Genomic DNA, 21,053 nt, shown 5'->3' with positions numbered 1-21,053 from the left:
CAACTTATTATAAGAAATCTCACCGAGGCAAATTCTACTAGCTTCATAGTCAGATTTTAACTTGTTTTAAGGACATCTTTTTTTCCAACCCAGGTTACTGTTTCCATATGGTTTAAGGATGAGTAGCAGGCAGGTGTTTCCATAATCATCTCTGATGAAGTGATCATCAGCAGGTGTGCAGACAGACATCAATGAAAGCAGCAGTTTGTCAGTTTGCTGATCTGGAGCCTTTAGGTTTGATAATACTCTGGTAAGAAGTAAAGATTCAACAATGCCCCATGAAAAGCAGTTGTTGATGTACCAAACTAACCCAAATTTATAAAGTGCCTGGCCGCTGGCACAATTATACCATGTGCAGATGAGACTAAAGTGTTGTCAGAACATCTATGGACAGAAGGAAACCAAATGAATTGGCCAGAAGGAAGGCACAGTAACCTGTTTGCAGTCGCAAGCCCTAGACACCTTGAGCTACCTGAGTCAGTAATGAAATCCACAGTAAATATCCTTACTTGCTGTAGGGCGGGAATCTGGGCAAGGATAGACAGCCCTAAAAACGCTGTACCACCCATGCAAGCTGAGAGATCGGATCTTTCCAGAATGTCCAGTGACTGCCACGGGCCTCCTGCCTGTCAGACAGTCCTGTAACACTTCAACACGTCAGGGTGAAGGGAGCTGTACTCTTCGCTCCCCCCTGGATTACAAAGCTTCATATCTCTAAGGGAGACACTAAATCAGTCAAATCTCTGTTTGTCTTCTGGTATCTTCCCACTAAGTGAGTTTGTAAACAACATTCAGGACTGACATAAAAATGACATCCCTGGCAGCATTGAGGATAACGGCACAGTGTAACTTTTTTATCCTTCATTCAAAGAAGTGGGTTCACCGCGTCTGTCTAAACTAATGTGGATACATCAGTGGCGAGTGGTTTTAATGTTTTTCAGCTGAATGGCGGTTATTGTTCAAAAGTAAAACGTAAAATAATTTGATGCAGCAATAGAGTACGGCTGATCAATCACATTTTAACTTTTCAGTTTTACTTGGGCAAAGTTAAGACGTAGAATTTTTTTGAGAAACTAAAAAGTCCTTTCAAAGAGTTGCTAAAAGTGGACCTTAAAGCTCATAATTGGATTGTTTATTATTTGTATCGAATGTTTTTTGTGGCTTTTAGAAAAACAATAAAAATCATTCATTTGTTCACTTAATTATTTGAAACAAACATATTTTTAGAAAGCGGGAGCTACAACTGGCAAAGCTAGCATAGAGACACTAGACCATCACTGCAATGCATTGTGGATGCTCAACAAAGCAGCAAGTCCTACACAATGAACGGTGGCCTGTCCTTGACGTCAGTTCTGTCTGCCTTCCTTTCTTTGCTCTGACACAATGGAGGCCTGAGCCAAGTCCATTAATGGGAATGGAGAGAATCCACAAAGCAGAGAGGCTTACGTACAGTCGGGAAGGGAACACGGCAACACTGATAGAAAGCCCTCTCCATTGTGCCGAGTCTTGGGAAATGGTGAACTTTCAGCAGCACAGATGGAGTCACGAGGGGGCGTCGGTGTCCAGCCATTGCCTTTTTGTTTTTGGTTAATTTTTTTGTAAAACATTTAACGCTTCATGTGTTTTTTGGCTATGATGCTGAAATGCTGCAGTCTGCAGCACTCTGGGATGCCTCAGCGTGAATGGGCTAAATAAAGCTGGTTTACCCTGGTGTATCTTTTGCAGCTCTGTGGTAAAACCCAAAGTGGTGCCACCTTTATTAAAATGATTGATGGCCGAAGTTTGTTTCCACAAACTGGAAAACTGGGACTTGCGTAGAACAATGGATGAGCCTTTTACCTGCACATTTGTTTCCTCTCTGCAAATGTGTGAGTGTTTATTCACTGTCTCTTGTTCAGCTGTTTTTTTACTGTTGATGTTCTTTTTAATTGCTGGTTCTTTGGGGGGGGGATAGAAATGTCAGGATATGATCAATTCACAGTTCATCTTATGATGTCAGTGTCTTAAGAAAATACTTTCGCTTGTTGATTTGATGCTTTTTGTGCAGAATTGACATATTAAAAACATCTTTTTTTTTCCCCCCCTTTTCTCTGTCGCTGCTTCTGTTCACAGAAAGTATCTCAGTATACCCTCATTGTCCAGGCCACAGATATGGAAGGGAACTTGAACTTCGGACTCTCCAACACAGCCACAGCTCTCATTTCCATCACCGACATCAACGACAATCCTCCAGAGTTCACAGTCAGGACGGTGAGTCCACATGCGCAGTTAGCCGTTGCTTTTTCAGCTTTGGAAATGTAGTGATTACAGACTTCATTCAGACAAACATGCATCATTTAGCACATTAAAGAGGATACTCCTAAAAGATGTAAAGTAGGAAAATAACTCTAATCTCAAGAAGGAAATTACTAGAAAGTAGTACAATTATCTTTCCATACAGCAAGTAATTTTTACTTAACAAGAAATCGTGTTAAAAAGTATCAAAATCTAGAAACAAGGAGTTCCACACACTCAAGTGAAAGGCTAAAAAAAGGTGAAAAATGCTCATCGTTAGAGTTATGTCAAATTGAATGTTATACACCCCAATAAGTTTTCCAAGTTTTTAGCAAATGGTTTAAATTTTTTTAGTTTTTATGTACCTAACAACAAAAAGCTAGTGTAATAAATGGAAATGACTCATTTTAGAAGAAAATATGAACAAAATGATCTTCAAACCTGGTCAAATGTCTTGAATGTGCAAAAACAAGTTTTTAAATCTTTGCAAGTATTAAATAGTTTGCAGCATAGCATCTTGTAAGCATTTGTCACCAAGTGTATTATATATTTGTTTATATGCTAAAGCACTAGTCTTTTATCCAATATTGCTTCTTCTAAAACAGAATGTGGACCCTGGCAGTGTCATTTGTTTGTATTACTGACTGTGCTGTTGGTCCCATCTTCTGTTTATCTGATAAAACATTTTCTTCTCAAGATCAAAATCCTATTCAACAGTGACCATGAGTGCTTATTACGTTTTTTTTTTCATAAAGTTGATGGTATTTTGTGCTTTTTAATTCACAAAGGAGCTAACAAAATCTCCATTTTGATGTTACTAAGTAATATTATTTGTTTTTATGTACAGCACCTTGAGCTGTTCTTTTTACATGAAAGGTGCTTTAGAAATCAAATTAATTTGAATTTGAAAATGGAAGAGTTTCTTTTTAGAAAGCTTGAACTGGCTGTTTAACATCAACTCATGCAGTGAGGACTTTTCTGTTCCTCAAAACAATCATACTGTAGATGCAGATCCACAAAGGAGACATCCCTTCGGAGGAATGAAGTCATTTGTCTGGTCATGGAAACCAACATTTAAAAAAGGCAGTCGCTGTAAAGGCACTTAGAAGTAATAATGAAATAATTTTTATGCTAAGACTGTATAGTAAACTGAAAACTTTCTGATCCACCTGCCTCTGCTTCAAGAATACCAGTATCAAGAATGTAATGGATTTACTGGATTTTACCTTTATTCTTTTGTTTGGAGGAGCTGCTCTCTCCATCGTCACACATTGCTTCATGATTACATCCGAAAAACCCTTTACATTAATCTGCCACCTATATAAATGTTGGGTGTCAGAATCTGATTAATCTGATTAATTTATAATAATCTGGAATTATTTGATCAATAAAAATCAAAAAATTATTTTGCTCAATTTAATAGTTTGTGCTTTTTGAGAACCTTAAGGCAATCTTGGTTGTGAACTGGTGCTTTATAAATAAAGTGAATTAAATCCAGAGTAATACTCCCATAGTGCTCAATCTTATTAAAAAAAAAAACCTGCAGTGGCGGTATTATGATTTGGGGTTGTTGTAGTTGGTCAGATTCACTGGCTTCAGCTTGCCACCACTTGAGTTTACTGAAAACTATAGATTCTCTCTTTAATATATATGGGAGAAATGGGCCTCCATTAACTGCAGTGTTTACAGGCTGCTTGTGTCTGAAATTTCTGTTTACCTTTTCTTATTTTTGACATAGCAAGAGCTGAAATGAAAAACACAAATTTAATAAGCAGCAGTTTGCTGTCTGTGTTGACCTATACCTGCTATTTTAGAAATTGTTTATTCAACTTTCCAAAACACACATGATTCTGCCAGAGTTTAACTTAAATTATCTGTCAAAGATTAGATAAACTAAAAAGTGTTTTCATAAAACACAGAAGTGCAGCTGAGAAGAAGATGAGGTATTAGTGAAATGTTCATTGAATAGCAGGTGGCTTAGAACTGTAACCTACATGGGGTTGAAAAGATTGGTTTCCTTTCACTCGTCAGTGGTGCTCTTCGTGACAACTGCATGTTATTCATCCGCAGACATCTGTTTGCACCTGATTCACACGTATTGCAAATTTAAAGACTTGCTTGATAAAAGATTGACTTCATTTTGACTTAACTTTTATGACTTGAGATTTGTTCATGTTTCAAAACACAAAGACTTACCTTTTCTCATATTTGTTTTTTTTGGACATTGTTTTGACGTTAGATTGAATAATTGGGTAGTTAAATGCAACCAGTTGTGGGGAACTGACCAACCCAGGAGCAGCAGTCATTCAGGCCAAGAAATTTGAAACTGGTTTGGTGAACTATGTTGCAGATTAGAATGTGAATAAAAAAGGGGGGAGGTAAGCATTTAACTAATTTGGGCAAATGAAAGCTGCGATAGTTTTAATTATTGATAATTATGAAATCAAACTTACCACATTGAACCACTAATTGAAGTATTTTGTGTCTGAGTGCGAGTGTATACACACACATGCCCACACACACAGGACATAATAATACCTGAATAGATTTGCTCAGGATAAGTAGGATTAGACGAGCCTTGATTATCAACAGTTAGTTCAGCCAACATTTCTGATTGTGAAGACACCTGCTGTGTGAATGTGCAAGGCTCCTCATCTCAGATGGTAACATCTTGGCAGAAGAAACTCCAAAATAACTTACATCCCCCCCCCCCCCCCCCCCCTCCATTTGCATTCAAAAAACCTTGTGTAACAGCCAAAGATGAATGTGCTGCACATTTATATAAATATTTTGTACAATTGCTCCCTTCAGCTTAAGATTTACTTTACTGATGTCAGAAGCCGAGACCCGTTCAAAAGTAATAAAAAACTGTTTATTTTATCAACTCAGTGAAAGTTTTTTACTTTATTTTTTAACTGCCTTCTTAGTTAGTTGGACTGTAAAATACATATATTTGCTGCAAGAGTAATAGCAATGGCGGTACCATAAATGACATGCATTATAATGTAATAGCTAGTGTTATTTTAAGCCTTTATTTATTGCATGAGTAATTTAGCCCTTTGTATAGCTATATGGTGGGCACCTTTCTTCTCTTATTCTAGTTTTTAAGCACCTGAGGGTTTAGCTCATAGTTTGCAGATTCAGTCTTCCCAGCCTGGTGCAGGTGATGATCTTACAGAAGAAGTTACAGGTCTGTGAGAGCCAGAAATCTGTAAGATTGTGTTTAGTTGACCAAATACTTATTTACCATAATTTAAAAATCCATTCTTTAAAAAATCAGACAATGTGATTTTCTAGATTTTTTTTTTCTCATTTTGTCTCTCATAGTTGAGGTTTACCTATGATGAAAATTACAGGCCTCTCTCCTGTTTTTAAGTGGGAGAACTTGCACAATTGGTGGCTGACCAAATACTTTTTTGCCCCACGGTAGTTCAAAAACTGGCCGCAGTGTGATGCTGCACATGGATACCCTATTTGCAGTGACAGATGCAAAGCTGTGTCAGGGCCACGCTGTTGTCCAGGTGTCTTGGAGTCACCAGTAATTGTGTCGATGTAGCTCCACCCTGCTCTCACGAAAAAACCTGAAGTTTTGCTCCAATCGGATTTTCAACATTGTTCGCCTAATAGCTCAAGAAGTCAGCAAAAACAGATATGCAAAACAGCACATGCAACAATTTTTGTTGGACATAGAACTGCGCTGGAGGAGTTGCAGTCTCACACCAATTTTTTTGCTTGTGTTTTATTTTTGCACTACGTTACATTTTTAATTATAGAAGAAATTCCCTCTAAGCTCGGCCTTCAGTGGCTGCATCACGTCATTCTGATGTTTGACTCAAATATAGCATAGAACAAAAATTAACACAAGACTTTTGTTGTGCACTGTTTCCACTTCCCTGTCAATCTCAGCTCCCTGTTCCACTTCCCACACAAGACTTGGAGCTGTTCAGTAATTATTTGTGTATGACAGACGCAAGAAGAATTTATTGCTCACTGTGGGGGCCACAGAGAAAACATAAGCATGTTAATTAAGTGAAATTGCCTGTGGGGGTGTAAACCAGGCTGATATATTGCATTTGATGGGAGAAAGAAGACAAATGTTTTATTAATCTCAACACATTGGGCTTGTTGTTCTGCTGTTTGTCATTGTGTAAACCATTAAAAAGACAAAAAGGGCCATAATCAAACACAAGCAAATTTAAAGAGCAACATGTTTTGTCATCAGAAGTCAATAAACAGCAGAAGGAAACACTTGAGCAGTCCCACCTGAGGAGCTAAGAGCCAATATAAAAGGGCCAAACGTTCCCAGTGACACAGATAATCTGAGATATCTTCATTTCACGCTACTAGGATCAGTATCAAGGAGTCTAAAGTGAGCTCCAAATAGAATTCATCTGGTACTAAAATGTCCCTTTGCTTACTCAGTTCTGGTCTGTTAAAGTAGACATATGGCCCTGCTCAATGTTATGTGAATTAATGAGCTGAAGCTTCACTTGTCTGCATTTATTTAGCTGAGAGGTGATCTGGAGAAGAAGCAGTTAAAAAAAGCTGATTTTACTTTTCTTTTAAACTGCTATAGAGTATAAGATGTTAATCTATTTTCAAAATTTGTTTTAGCTTTAAACTCACTTAAAAAAAGTTGTGTCTCAGTTTTTTTTCCACACATGCAGCCATAAAAATATATTTGGTGTTTTTAAAATAACTATAATTGGTTTTCTATGGGGGTCCTGGCTACCACTGCTGCTTCGGTGGGGCTCTTGGTGTTAGCACACCTTTGCACAAATAGTATACATGACTGAATTAAGAAGGGGGACCGGAGGGTGTGTTCCAACTACAGGGAAATTACACTCCTCAGCCTCCCTGGGAAAGTCTATGCCAGGGTACTGGAGAGGAGAGTCCGTCCGATAGTCGAACCTCGGATTCAGGAACAACAGTGCGGTTTCCGTCCTGGTCGTGGAACAGTGGACCAGCTCTACACCCTATCTGGGGTGCTGGAGGGATTGTGGGAGTTCGCTCATCCAGTCTATATGTGTTTTGTGGATTTGGAGAAGGATGTCGACCGCGTCCCCCGTGGTATCCTGTGGGGGGTGCTCTGGGAGTATGGGGGCCGGGGAGCCTTACTGAGGGCTGTCCAGTCTCTGTATGACCAGAGTAGGAGCTTGGTTCGCATAGCCGGCAGTAAGTCAGACCTGTTCCCGGTCCACGTTGGACTCCAACAGGGCTGCCCTTTATCACCGGTTCTGTTCATAGTTTTTATGGACAGAATTTCTAGGCACAGCCAGGGGCCGGAGGGGATCTGGTTTGGGGACCGCAGGATTTCCTCTCTGCTTTTTGCAGATGATGTTGTCCTGTTGGCTTCATCAGGCCAGGACCTCCAGCGTGCATTGGGGCGGTTTGCGGCCGAGTATGAAGCGGCTGGGATGAGGGTCAGCACCGCTGAATCTGAGGCCATGGTTCTTGACTGGAGAAAGGTACACCCGTACCTCAGTCACCCGCAGAGGGCTCGGAGTAGAACCGCTTCTCCTCCACATCGAAAGGAGCCAGTTGAGGTGGCTCGGGCCAGTTGAGGTGGCAATCCAGACAGTCCGGATGTCTCCGGGACGCCTCCCTGGGGAGGTGTTCCGGGCATGTCCCACTGGGCGGAGGCCCTGGGGAAGACCCAGGACACGCTGCAGAGACTACGTCTCTCGGCTGGCCTGGGAACGCCTCGGGGTCCCCCCAGAGGAGCTGGAGGAAGTGGCTGGGGCGAGGGAAGTCGTGGGGGCAGCAATCTCTGCTTAGATTGCTGCCCCCACGACCCGGTCCCGGATAAACTGAGGAAGATGGATGAATGGACTGAATGAAAAGCTTTACATGTGTTGGTTTGTGTGCATAAGTATGTCTGTGTGAACCGTAGTTGTGCTGTGTACATGTTGACATGTTTGTATGTGCAGATTTTTGGAGCCAACAGTCATGTTTCTAACATTTGAGTGTGGACAGGCCCAGCCCCTTTTAGACAAACATTTACACCTGACAGTAATGATTATAAACTTCCAGCAACGTGTTGCTTATTGCTTTGTCATTCCAACCCCCCCTTTAAGAACCATCCTTCTATTTCCTTAACCCCCCCCCCCCCCTTTCTTTTGTGCCCCATCCCTCTCTAATATCCGGTCCAACAAAAAACTGTTACAAATATAATCAATAGAAAAATAAACAAAGTTTAGCCTAAATTACAAAAGGGGTTTATACAAATATACACCTAGTGTGTAAAACAATACATAACACCTATTGTAACAGTAAAATATGTCCATCACAAGAGGCCTGTTTGCCAAGCTGTTGGAATGGACAATATAAAAAAAAAGAGTAGAAACAAGCCTGATTAGGGTTTTTAGTCCAATGAGTCATATTTTCACCAACTCTTCTTTTTATCTTAACTGCGTGATCATGAATGGATCCTGACCCACCGTGATAGTTCTGAGAACACCCACACAAGTCATCCATATACACCTTCACACACGTTTTCAAAGAAACTTATGATGAAGAAATGAAAAAAAAGTCCCACAGTTAGACTTCCTTCCTGTCACATTGTGTGTTTGGCAGGAAAATACAGCTTTTTAACAAAAGGTCAAACCACCCCTTACCATTAGTGACAGAATTTGATTTCCATGACAACCAACTCCATGGCAACCAATGCAGCTGCCTTCATCCCCCTGTCCTTTTGTCCTGGATCTGCCCCTCTGCTGATGTTGCTTAATGTTTGATTTGTGGATGCAGATGACGGTTCTAATCCCTGTGGAAACAAGTGAAGTTGCAGTGGGCATCAGGGACTAAACATTTAGCACCATAACTTTTCCAGAAAAAAACAGCAGAATCCTTCAAACCTGTTCTGTGCCTTATCACAAGGGTCCACATTGCATTTCAGTGAACAGCCCTTATGAAGGAAGGGGCTATTCTGTACATTGAGCCCCACTGAGCATAGCTCTGAGAGAGGAAATTGCATTAGACTGTCTAAAAGTGTAGCTAAACAAGACTGGAAGGTATGAGGTGGCGCTTAATGCTGAAGCTCAGGGTAGAAATGAAAGGATGAGCCTGTCAGAAGACAGAAGACTGAGTGTGCATTTTTTACTCTGCCGTTAGCTTATCGGGACAGCAGGGCGACGGGAAAGCCGGAATAGAGAGGAGGATGAGAGGAGTTTTCTGTGCTGCTCAGCTTCAGCACGAACATTAACTGCCAGACATTTTTCATAATCAAGTGTTTGCCTTACAGCTGATGCGCAGATTGTCCTGCTTCTTTGAGTGTGTTCTTAAATTCGTCTCCATAAGGACCTTCTCATCGCTTTTGCAGTACCTGTGTTCTTGTAGGGACCAAAATATTGGTCTCGGTGTTCTGGGGTTCCGGAAGGTTCAGAGCTAAAGTGTAACTGTGGATGGGATTTGAAAAAGTAATGAAAAGGATCACAGTTTTAAATAAAGACCCAAATTTTAAAGCACAACGTGCAACCAGATTCTGGTTATAGGCAGAGAAGGCGGGAATCGGATTGTCCTGCAGATTCCTCTCCAAGCTCTGCATCTGTCACCAAGTTTCCTCTCAAGCTAATTCATCAGGGAGTTGTTTCAGATTGCAACATAATGAAGATCATTAGTCGAAGATTATTCCTGCTGCTGCCTTAATCACAGCACTTATCTAATTACTTATTAAAACCTGGATTTGGTTAATGCACACAAGCTAAATGAAATGGGTAAACACTTAATTGAAAAATCCATTTGTTCCAATAAAGACTTTCAAATGAGCTGATATGGTGTGGAATAGGAAACTACATTAACATAATGGAAGATATGATTTTCCATTATCTTTGGTTTAGAAAACCGGCTCTTGTTTGTATCCTTCCTGTTCATTCTTTTCAGGTTCTCTGTTGTTTGTGTTGCTATGATTGTGAGGTTGTGCCTCACTGTAATGAGTAGTGTTGTCATGACCCAAAACAGTTTGTTTTCATTATTTCAAATATGCTAAAACCAAAAAGATGTGTGATGGGAGATGCAACTCCTCAGAAACTCAAGCTGTTAACATGCATTAGGCCACTTTTAGAGCAACAAAGTCATAATCCTAACACCCTGCTGTTGTCTCTTGCATGTGCATCTTCCCTCTTCTCTGTCTGTAGTTTTCCGGTGAGGTTCCGGAGAACAAAGTGAATGTCGTGGTCGCCAACCTGACAGTGGTGGACAGAGATCAGCCCCACAGCCCCAACTGGAACGCAGTTTATCGCATCGTGAACGGAGACCCCTCTGGACACTTCACCATCCGCACCAACCCCATAACAAATGAGGGCATGCTCACCGTGATTAAGGTAAAAATAAATTTAAAAAGTCTTTATGTGAAGACTCAAGGCCATGTCAAACAGCCACGACATACACTTTGTGCATTTTCCACATAGAAATTTTTGTGATACATGTAATTCATAAGTGTTACTTGCATTTGACGTTCGTCATTCGTTGATGTGCACGGACATCCACCGATAGGTCTTCATGTGAATTTGATTTTGGGCTGTTTAAAACTTTTGATTTGTTGAGAATTATGCAGTTTCAGTGTATTTTACTTTGTTTATTTGCAAATAATTCATAAATCTTATGCAAATGTGCATGATTTTTGCAAGATGCATACATAAATCTGTGGCTTTCTACGACCGTTCCATATATGTCAATGTATGTATAGCAGACTTTTCACGCATGTCTTATCATATCACATTTACAGCGCACATATTACATTAAAATTTCATAATTGACACACAAATCACTAATTAATTGCATATAAACAGCGCAATAATCACGCTCAGTTCATGTTCTATGTTTATTTATGTGTTCTTGCGTGTTTTTTTTTTGGACTTCTTCCGTGGTTTTACTGTAGTTCATTCGTGATACATCTGTGAAGATTTCACATGAAGGCCACAACTTTTCTTACTTTTTCCAGGTGTATTCACAAATGACCAATTTTCATCCATGCAATATGCGCAAAATGTACGTAGTGGCTGTGTATAAGGCCTTCTTTGAGCACCACCTGTTCTCCTGTAATCCTCTTTTCTCCCTGCATATCACTTCCTCTCCCACATGGTTCTCCCACAGCCAGTGGATTTTGAAATGAACCGAGCTTTTATGCTGACTGTGGTGGTGTCCAACCAGGCCCACCTTGCCAGTGGGATCCAGTCCTCGCTTCAGTCCACAGCAGGAGTCACCATCTCTGTTCAGGATGTGAACGAGCCACCTGTCTTCCCTGTGAATCCTAAGATTATCCGATTTGAGGAAGGAGTGCCGGCAGGAACCACTCTTACCGTTTTTGCTGCTCAAGACCCGGATCACTTCATCCACCAGATTGTCAGGTATACAGCAGCTGTTTGGAATCCCCATTGAAATTACTGAAATTAGAAAATTTGCATTTTATGAAAGAGTTAGAATTAAAAGTACCCGTGCAAATAATAGCCCCTTGTGACAACCTCAGTTGTGAAAGAGGGCTTTATGAATAGATACATTGAATTGAATTGCATTTTCTGTACCAAATACGGCTGATTGCTGTACATGGCACTTGTCTTGCCACTGTGATATAAAAGCAAAATGCTGAATTAGCTAAACTAACAAGGAATACTCATATTAGCTAAATAATCTCAACACTTTCCAGTGATGAAGGTTCACTTTATTAGACAAGCTGAATGAAAACTGAAATGATTTGGCTATTATCTACTATTAACCTGAATATTGCTTATAAAGTCTAAATTCAAAGGTCATTGCTAAAATATTTGTCAGAGTAAAACAGCTTGGTTTGAATCAGAGTAGAAAAGTGCCATACAAGTATGACTGATGCATAATTTACCATTTACCGAGAGTGGAAATATCTGGCCACAAGTTTAAAACACAAATCGACATAACTTAATAGTCTTGGCAAAGAAAGCCATAACAAAACTTGACATTTTACAGCTCAGAAACCATAAAAAGATGCAAAAGCAGAATGGAAGATCCAGTCTAGTATGCTGACTCCAGTTTGAAGCTGGTGGAGATTTTATCTCAGTAGTTGTGAAATAAAAGACATTTCAATGAAACTGTATAGGTACAGCTATTGCAACTGTTCCATTGACTTTCAATAAAATCAGAAAAAGAATTCATGAGAGTGTTTGAACATTTTTAGAAATTAAAAACTATTTTCAAAGAGGCAGAAAAAGTGTTTCAAAAAAACTAGAAAAAATGCAAAGAACTTTTTTTTGTTTTTTTTTTAAATCTTGATCAAGCTGAAAGACTTTTTCTATCAAGTGAAATGTGAAAAAGACCTTAATTTTGCTAAAGTCGCAAAAACATACAAAACTTCACTAGAATACAAATATATAGTGAGTATATTTATAATTAAAGACCACTGGGAACACTTTTAATTGATCAAAAGATGATCCGAGTGGGACTTTATTTTGCTAAACATCCGGATAACTAAATGGTTAAAATCTCAGAAACTGTATTCTGATAATGTAAATAGAAAAAAAACGTTAAAGGAGGATACGAATAATAAATAACTGACTACTAGCTGTTCTTCCTTTCATTTAGTTATTAAACTATAACAACTGTTATAACAAAGTGTAAATCTGAATGCATACATGCAGGTATTGACACAGACAGTGAAGTATCTTTGGTTTATAGCTTTTTTATGATAATTATTTGATCCTTCACCCAAGTTTTCCCCTCGTTGCCATGCGACTGGCATTAGGAGGTCATTGTGTGATAAGTATGTCTGCCCTCTGGGTGTATCTGGATCCCAGTCTTCCTCATTGATCAGCTCCTTCCCAGCTGGCAAGGTGCCATCAGAGCATCAAACCGACCCACCAGCATCAACCAGCACCGCATCACTTGAATTCCACTCTCAACAAGTCAGAAAGACTTTCCTGAAGAAGCCACTTTAATTGAGAAAATGTTTGCAAATTCAACGTAGGGACGGTGACGGCAGATGCAGACGTGTGAGTGGAGCCTACATTTCAGGCTTCTTCTGAAAAGATGCAAACCAGGTGGGCCGAGTGCGTATGTTCTGCTGTGCTCCTCCTTCCCTCCTCCCTGCTGTTACCGCTGACCCTCTGGCTTTCTTCCCCGCCAGTTTGTGTGTCTTTTATTGATGGGCGCTCAGAGCTGCTGTCTTCTCCAAAGCAGCTTGCCAGCAGACGCTCAGCTCACAGCAGCCCAGTCTCTTCTTCTCTATTCCCTTCAGGCAACCTTGTTGGATTCCTCACACAATATTCACACAAAAGACACACAAATGCACAAACGCGGAGTGCTTGATGCACACGGCGAGGACCCGCAGAGCATGACTGAAAGCCCTGTGCGTGAGCGTTGGATGGGAGATGAGCCAGCTTGAGCTTTTTAATGTTTTTGAATTTCTTGGCTTTTTCCTCTCTCTGTGGAGGGAAAAGAAAACAAGATATTGCGAGGCCAGGCCTGTTTGCCAGCTCATTTCACTGTTTGGTGAGATTTAAATGCTAGAAAGTCGATATGTGTTTGAGGTGAGCTTGTGCTGGTCGGCACTCACTGATAAAGGTCTAAGTTTAGGCTTGGCTGAGAGATCAAGGATGCACATTTTAGCAGCAGAGCTATTTGCTGTCCCAAACTAAAGTTTGGTGACATGTTTCAAAGATAAATTAACCTCAAATTGATGTCTAACTAAAATTAGAGGTGAGGCTTGGTTTTTAATGTGGGAAAACGGCAAATCTTCAGATATGAAATGAGACATCCTGCTCTGCTGCGTGCTGATAAGTACAACAGGGGGTGACATCTTGTTGAAACGAGAAAGGAAACGAGCGCCACGCATGCCGCCAAACACTAAAATCTCACCTGCTGGGAAACATCCGACCTTTAATAAAACACCATGACAAGCCCTTTCACTGCAGATTGTAGTCGTTTGAAGAAGGCAAGTCATCGTTCAACTCTAAAGGTTTCAAGACTTAATAAAAAGTTATCTGCTCTCCCCTTCAGCCTTAAATTAAGTGAATACAGTCAAAGCATTAAACTGTGACCTTCATTTTTTTTTCCAACAAAAATTGGCCAAAATGCTGCAAGTGTGTAAAAAAAGCCACTTCCACAGTTAAACAAATTTTAGGAGGCTTTTTAAGTTTCTATTTTTTCCACAAAATCAAAAATCACCTTTTATAGCAATGATCAAGCATTGTGTTGAAAGTGTATGGGGTCAAATAAGGATCAGATCAAAGTGAATAAATGTAAAAGAAAATATTACAAATGTAAAAACAGTTACAAACTAAAAGTACACATTGTAAACTTTAATGAAATATAAAAAACTGGAAAAATACCATTTTAAATTTGAAAAATATACTGTATAAATATTAAACTTCAAATAAATATTGAAAACTGAAAAAAAGTTCAATTCAAAGCTTAAAAAAAATATAACTATTAATCAAAAGCTGTTACCAAATAAAGAATAATGTTTATTGAAAAGCTGCTATTTTGTATTTTCAACTGTTATTTTTTAATTCGCTTTACTTTTAGTCCTCAATTTAAAGATTTACTTTAAGCCTTCGCTTTTGTTGCTTGGCCTAATTTTTACCTAGATGTGGGGCTTTTTGCCCATTGGCTAATGGTACATGATTGACATCAGGCGATAGAGGTTATTGGGATGTAATTTGCGCTCCAAAAAACACCGTCTGCTTTTGGTGCAGCCTTTGTCCTCCCCTCTCTGGTGTGACGTATAGTGATGATAATGCTCTGCCAAAAGTTTGCCATGTTTTCTTCAAATTAACAAATTTGTCTATCTTTCAAATTTCACTTTGAGCTGATTTTACTCTATAGAAGTGTCATTAATTAGGCTTGTTTCCAATCACGGAACCTTTTTAGGTGGCAAGATCTATGAATGACTAGATTAAGTTCATTTTAAAGAAATTTGAGGTCAGTGACTGAAGTTTTACCCAAAATATGATCCCAGTTCCACTAGTACTTCTGCAACAGAATATCTGAAAACGAACTGAAAATATGCTTCTGCTAGCTTCTTGTGTTTTTGTTTAGACATAAGGCTTCTGCATCTTTGACTCAGACAGTGTTAAGACAACAGGTGACAGTTTGAGATGTTATAACAGATTGTTTGAGCTTGAGTTGACTCAGTTAAGAGACCTGGTAAGGACCATTTTCATTCATTTAAACCTTCAAATTGAAAGCTTGTCATTATCGTCGACTTTTGTTTACTTTCATGAGAGCTGTAACAAATAATGAATGACATTGTGTCTCCAACCTGGTGTGTTCAATGCAGCTGTTTGCTGTCATGTTGTGGATAATGGATCCTCGAAAAGATGTTTCTATCTGGAGGTGAAAGGGGTTTTTTGAATGTATTTGAACCTCTGGCTGCTGCTGTCGGTCTCTTTTTCATTCCTCTAATTAGAGCCGATCTATCCTTCGTCATGTTCTGCTAACCTCGTTTACTAAGGAACACAGCGGAAGCCTCCCTCTTCCTTCTCGGGTCTCTGGGTCCATCTCCTGTTATTATTTTGACAGTCTGACCCTCCAGCAAGATTTCTCCTAAACCACTGTTGGATCTGACACTCTCGCCACTTGGTCAGTACTTCTCATCTGAAGACGTTTGCTGAAGATGTGAAGCTTGGTGAAGGTTCGGCGAGTAACCGCAGTGACAGTTGGTGTGTGGGAACAAAGAGCGCTGAAGTTTTAAGGAGTGCTGCTTGGCTGCTCCACACACAGACTACACATCACTCTTAATGCTAATGAGCTGCTGCTGTCATACGCCGGGTGAACATATGTTCTGCTCTCCGTGTTGCTTTATTATTTCAGAGGTGCTTAGCTGCTGCTGCTTATTATGGTAATGAGCATTCAACCTGGTAATGAGCGCTTTGGATCAATGAGTAAAAGATTTAGAGAGTTGTTTTTTTATGTAAGAGTGGGCTCAAAGTGCTGTGATGGGAAACCTGCACACGTTTCGGGCGTTTCTGTACATTTACATGTTCAAACTTTATAATTTTATAGTCACATGTAAAGGTAAAACTTTGTATTACACTTCTTTTTTGCTCAAAAAGATGCTGAAGTCCACTTTGTTAGAAGGGGAAAGGAAAACTTTAAAGAGCAACTCAGATGAAAACGGTGTTTTTAGCATGTTCTTGTGATATTTTTCTCATGATGGAGGACATATATAAAGTAAATTAAGCTCAGAACTGAATTTCAGAGTAATTATTTAATCTAATTGTTGTGAATCAGGAGCACATGAAAAAAGGCTGTTTGAAAAAAAGCGTAGTTGTGGCAAAGAAAAAACGTTGGACAGGGTACAAGCTACCTGCTCTGCTCCATTGTGATGCATCCAGTTTCAGATGTCCACAATGTCTTTGTTTTCCTCGTTCAACTTGACATCAGGCTTAAAGTTGGATAGCTCCAGTATTGCTCGCCATTTTTGTTGCACCACTAATGTTATAGTTGTGGTTGTGAGGGGCTGTAAGCTGGAGAGAGTGTAAAGAGATGGATGATGGGAAGTGGGGAGGGGTGCGCCAACAGTTCCACTCACAACTCGGAGGCAAATTTCTAATGAACTCCTGCAGCCCTGCAGAAACTATGTCCTAGAAATCCAAACAGGTTTTTTTACTCTGGCTTTATAAGCCATCATCATATTACAATATCTACTGGGAACCCTTTTACAATCAACCAAAAGATGATCAGAGAGGGACTTTGAAGAGGTTTAAGGATTTTACGCAGATCTAGAAATGTACAAAAACTAAATAATACTAAATAATAATAATTATAACTTGGTTCATATTTTTGTTTTTCAGAAAATAATGTTACATCAGTTTTGTTTAAAGTTATTTAGAGGTCCTTACACTTCTTTCCAGTGATTTGTCATGACATCATAAATACAAATGACTATCAAACGTTAAACTTTAATGTAACCATGAAGCTGTGGCAACTTGTATCTTGAACCAATAGTTTTAAAATAATGTTAACATGTACAAAGTTGGACTTTTTTTCCATCAATGTTGCATGTTTGAATGTATTTAAAAACATCAAAGCATTCGTTCTATTCATAGTTTAACAATTTCTTTTTACAAACATTTCATGGATTACATTTCCAACCTATGACAATTTTTTGACTCTTCAGTTGGATTCAATGATAATCTGGAAATACCGTCTAAAATCGGCCTCTGCGTGTGTTTTTGTGTGCAGGTATGCTAAATTATCCGATCCGGCTAACTGGCTGAGAATAAACAGAACCAACGGTCAGATCACCACCATGGCGCTGCTGGACAGAGAGTCCATGTATGTGAGAAACAACATGTATGAGGCCACGTTCCTGGCGTACGACAATGGTAAGTCCGGTAAGTCAGGATGGTTGTGTATGTTGTGATGATCCGAGAAAAACGGCTGCTGTGGCAGAGTGAGAAGTCTGCACCACCAAAGAAGTTTTGTTACAGACACGCTTGAAAAGAAAATGCCCCCCCGGTGCTTTTGCCAAAGAAACATCAAGTAACATCAGATATTTTTCTGTGACATTCAGTTTCTAACAAGTTGAATGTTGATCCTTTAACATTTAATCAGTTCAAACTACTAAGTTTAGCTTCAAGCATCATTTTGGTTACATGCTGCCATATGGACTCTGGTTTGTCTGTGTCCTTCGAAACTGATTTTTTTCCCTTCCTTTTTATCGTAACTGTGTCAAAATCAAGGAACTGCATCTCAAAAAAGAGCTATAAACAAACCTACAATCATTAGAGATCACAGCTTAATTAAATGGCTCCTTTGTCTCTGTGATATTCAGGAAAGAAACATTTTGATTTGTAGAGACACAGATTAAAAGCAGATTATTACACAGAATCTGTCTCTCTGTGTGCGGTGGCTGCACAGATTCAGCAGTGGCTTCTAAAGATTGGAACGAAGCCACAAAATCTCATTATGTCTGTTTCAAATAAAAAGCTGAACATCACAAATTTTCCTCTGGTGGCTTCAAAATCTGAACAGAATACGACACAGCCAGCTTTAAATCATTTAAGAAAAGACTCCATCAATGTGCATTGAAGGAAAAGCAAAATTGGGGAGAACTGGTTAGGTAAAGTTCTGAGCAGGACAGAGAGTTGCTTTGTTTGTGTATGTGAATAATTATAAACTGCAGACTTGTAAAAAAAAATGCCTACAGCTTTTCTTAAAGGCAGTTTCATAGTATTATTGTTATTGTTAAGGCAGAAGTCAGAATCTATGAAACTTAATCTAATCGGAGCAGGCAGCACGTCAAAAACCGACGAGTCAGGCTCACCCAAAGTGTCAATATGTGGCGTGGAGAGGGATAACCTGCCCAAGCATTCATAAATGATGATTTGGGGTGAGAATGTGTTGGAAAAACAAAACATGTCGGTCAACCTAGATTTAAGGATTATAAATCTCCTCAATACACACTTTATACACTTTTCTCATACATACTTTCACATTTTCACACTTTTCTGTTTTGTTTAGACTCTCAAAGGTCAAACCTTGCCCCGGGGGCCGGTTTAGCTCGTGCAGGGGCCGGTTTAGCTCGTGCTGGTTTGCGGCGCCTTCCGTCCGTGAAACCAGGGTTCGACTCCGGGCTGCTCCCTGTTCCCTTCTCTACCTCTGCCGGTTCCAAGCCCGGTTTGAGAAGGTTGCGTCAGGAAGGGCATCCGGCGTAAAACATTGCCAAATCTACCATGCGACTCGTTCGCTGTGGCGACCCCTGATGGGAGAAGCCGAAAGTGGAAGAAGAAGAAAGGTCAAACCTTTATAAAATGTATTATATATATATATATATATATATATATATATATATATATATATATATATATATATATGTATATGTATATGTATATTTGTCCAGTATTATAGAATGACAAAAAAGATCTCCTAGCCATCAAGGATTTATGTAAATTTTGCAAGATGAACACATTCTGTTCTGTAAAAGAAACTGTCCATAGCACAGAGTAGAGTGATTGACAATTGTCTAGAAATAAAAAACATGCACAATGCACAATTACACACAAATAGAGAAAGGTGAACCATATTAAAGCAAGACATCACTGCATATCTCCCTAAATACACATTGCTCACATCACTTACCGTGTGTTTTTTATTTTAAATTCAGGTTCACCTGCCGTATTGAGCAGCTTCCAGCAGACCTTGGTTTGCTTGTTAGAGCAGCAGCAGAGTTAGCTTTCCACCTCTCAAACAAAGTGACCCATAACTGATCTAGACCAAACACGGCTGTAAAAATGTGATTTAAACTATACAGTCAAGGTTTGAAATTTACTAGGTTGTCTGAAAAAAACTCACATCACAACGTTGTTGTTCTGATTTCACTGGAATGTCAAACATGTTAAAAAGATGCAACAGTTTTCATTTATGTTTAGTCTGTTCAATTCAGTATTTTAATAAAGCACCAATTCACCTGTAGGGCTGTCTTAAGGTGCTACACAAAGAAAGAACACATCAAATCGAACAAAGAGCTGCAGTGGAAAGAATAACTCTGACTGATTTTAGTCTGAGAGGATAAGGAAGAGGTAAACATAAAACACTGGAACATCTGCTGTAAGACAATAAGATTAGTAACCGCTGCACAGAGAGGTAGGAAGCACACCAACTTAACAAAGCATCTGTTTGTGGATATGTTTATGACTGCAATAAGGAGAAAACAAGATGGAGTCGGACCAAGTCAAAATCCTGTCAACATCTGTTAGAGGGCAGGAGAAATGCTGTAAGTCATTGCAGCAACTAGAGAACAGACGATTACACAGTCACAGCTGTTTCAGAATGTGGTAATAGGTTTTACACTTCAACACGTTTTGGAAACTTTAGAGTTTAATTGGACAATGGGCGTTACTCATTCTTGAACCTGGAGATGGAATATCATTTAAATAAAAAATGATTGGATTCTAAACATCTGCATTATGCATATAAAAATGTTGAATTATAAATAAAGTCTCCTACAGAATCGTGTATCTAACACACTGATGTTGTGTTGCAGTGAAGATATGACAGAAGCACGATTCCTGGGGTTTTTATGTGGATCTGAGTCAGTCGAATGCAGCAATGCTGAGTGACAGTACAGACAGACAGAGCCTCAGAGCAGACTGCAGATGAAACCCAGAATTTTTATGAAGATAATAAAGTGTAAAATGCTTTAGAAACTGACTATCAGAATACTTCATCCCAACCAAACAAAGACTGCTTTTAACAAAGACTAAAGCAGAAATGGCTAAACAGCATCTGAACACAGCAGCAGCAACAGCCTCTCAAAGCATCACGAAGTAGTCCATACTGCAGGAAGCCATGCCACACACATAAATAATGGAATGAACATGTACATTTAATTTGTTGTCAATTTGCCTTTTTTGGTTAATCTCATGCAAGTTACACTCCAAAGAAAACCTTGAAGTCATTGTAAACATTCAGCTCCTTTCTCTGACTGATAGATAAGCTTTTTCATCGGATAAAACTGAATCATGGAAATGTTCTTTGCCTCCTATATAAAAACTGCAGGACCTCGTCTGTGACGGATAAAGAAACTAAGTTTCTATATCTTACTTCACAAAAAACTAAACTTCCAAGGAGATACTGCTCAGAGAATAACAGAAGGGGCTGCTTTTACTCCACTGATAAAAGAAGGATGGCCTATCCTGACGCACAAAACACAAGCTCAAAGTGTAGACTGCCTATTGATTCTGGAGATCGCTGTCGACAAGGGGATATATCCTACTTTGATTGAAATTCTCTTCAGTTATTCCACTCAAGTGATGCGTAAGAAGCAACAAAACAGCCAGCCAATCATAACCGACAAGGCGGTCGAT

At 39.4% G+C, this 21,053-nt stretch overlaps 1 protein-coding gene across 2 annotated transcripts in view; it reads left to right on the top strand.

Annotated features, from left to right (window-relative positions):
* Positions 1-21,053, top strand: part of LOC101161393 (cadherin-4) — a 263,505-nt gene that overhangs the window by 234,972 nt on the left and 7,480 nt on the right. Inside the window, exons 9-12 of one of the 2 annotated variants that reach the window (XM_020703448.2) lie at positions 2,113-2,250; positions 10,410-10,595; positions 11,368-11,621; positions 17,428-17,579. In XM_020703448.2, coding sequence (XP_020559107.1) covers positions 2,113-2,250; positions 10,410-10,595; positions 11,368-11,621; positions 17,428-17,579 — 730 coding nt within the window. The remainder of the gene's footprint in view (positions 1-2,112; positions 2,251-10,409; positions 10,596-11,367; positions 11,622-17,427; positions 17,580-21,053) is intronic. The other variant, XM_004069077.4, reaches the window with a different exon arrangement.

The sequence above is a fragment of the Oryzias latipes genome, chromosome 5 (genome assembly GCF_002234675.1).
Source record: "Oryzias latipes chromosome 5, ASM223467v1".
Classification (NCBI taxonomy): Eukaryota; Metazoa; Chordata; class Actinopteri; order Beloniformes; family Adrianichthyidae; genus Oryzias; species Oryzias latipes.
The sequence above is the reverse complement of the archived record's forward strand: the minus strand, read 5'-3'. Positions and strand labels throughout refer to the sequence as shown.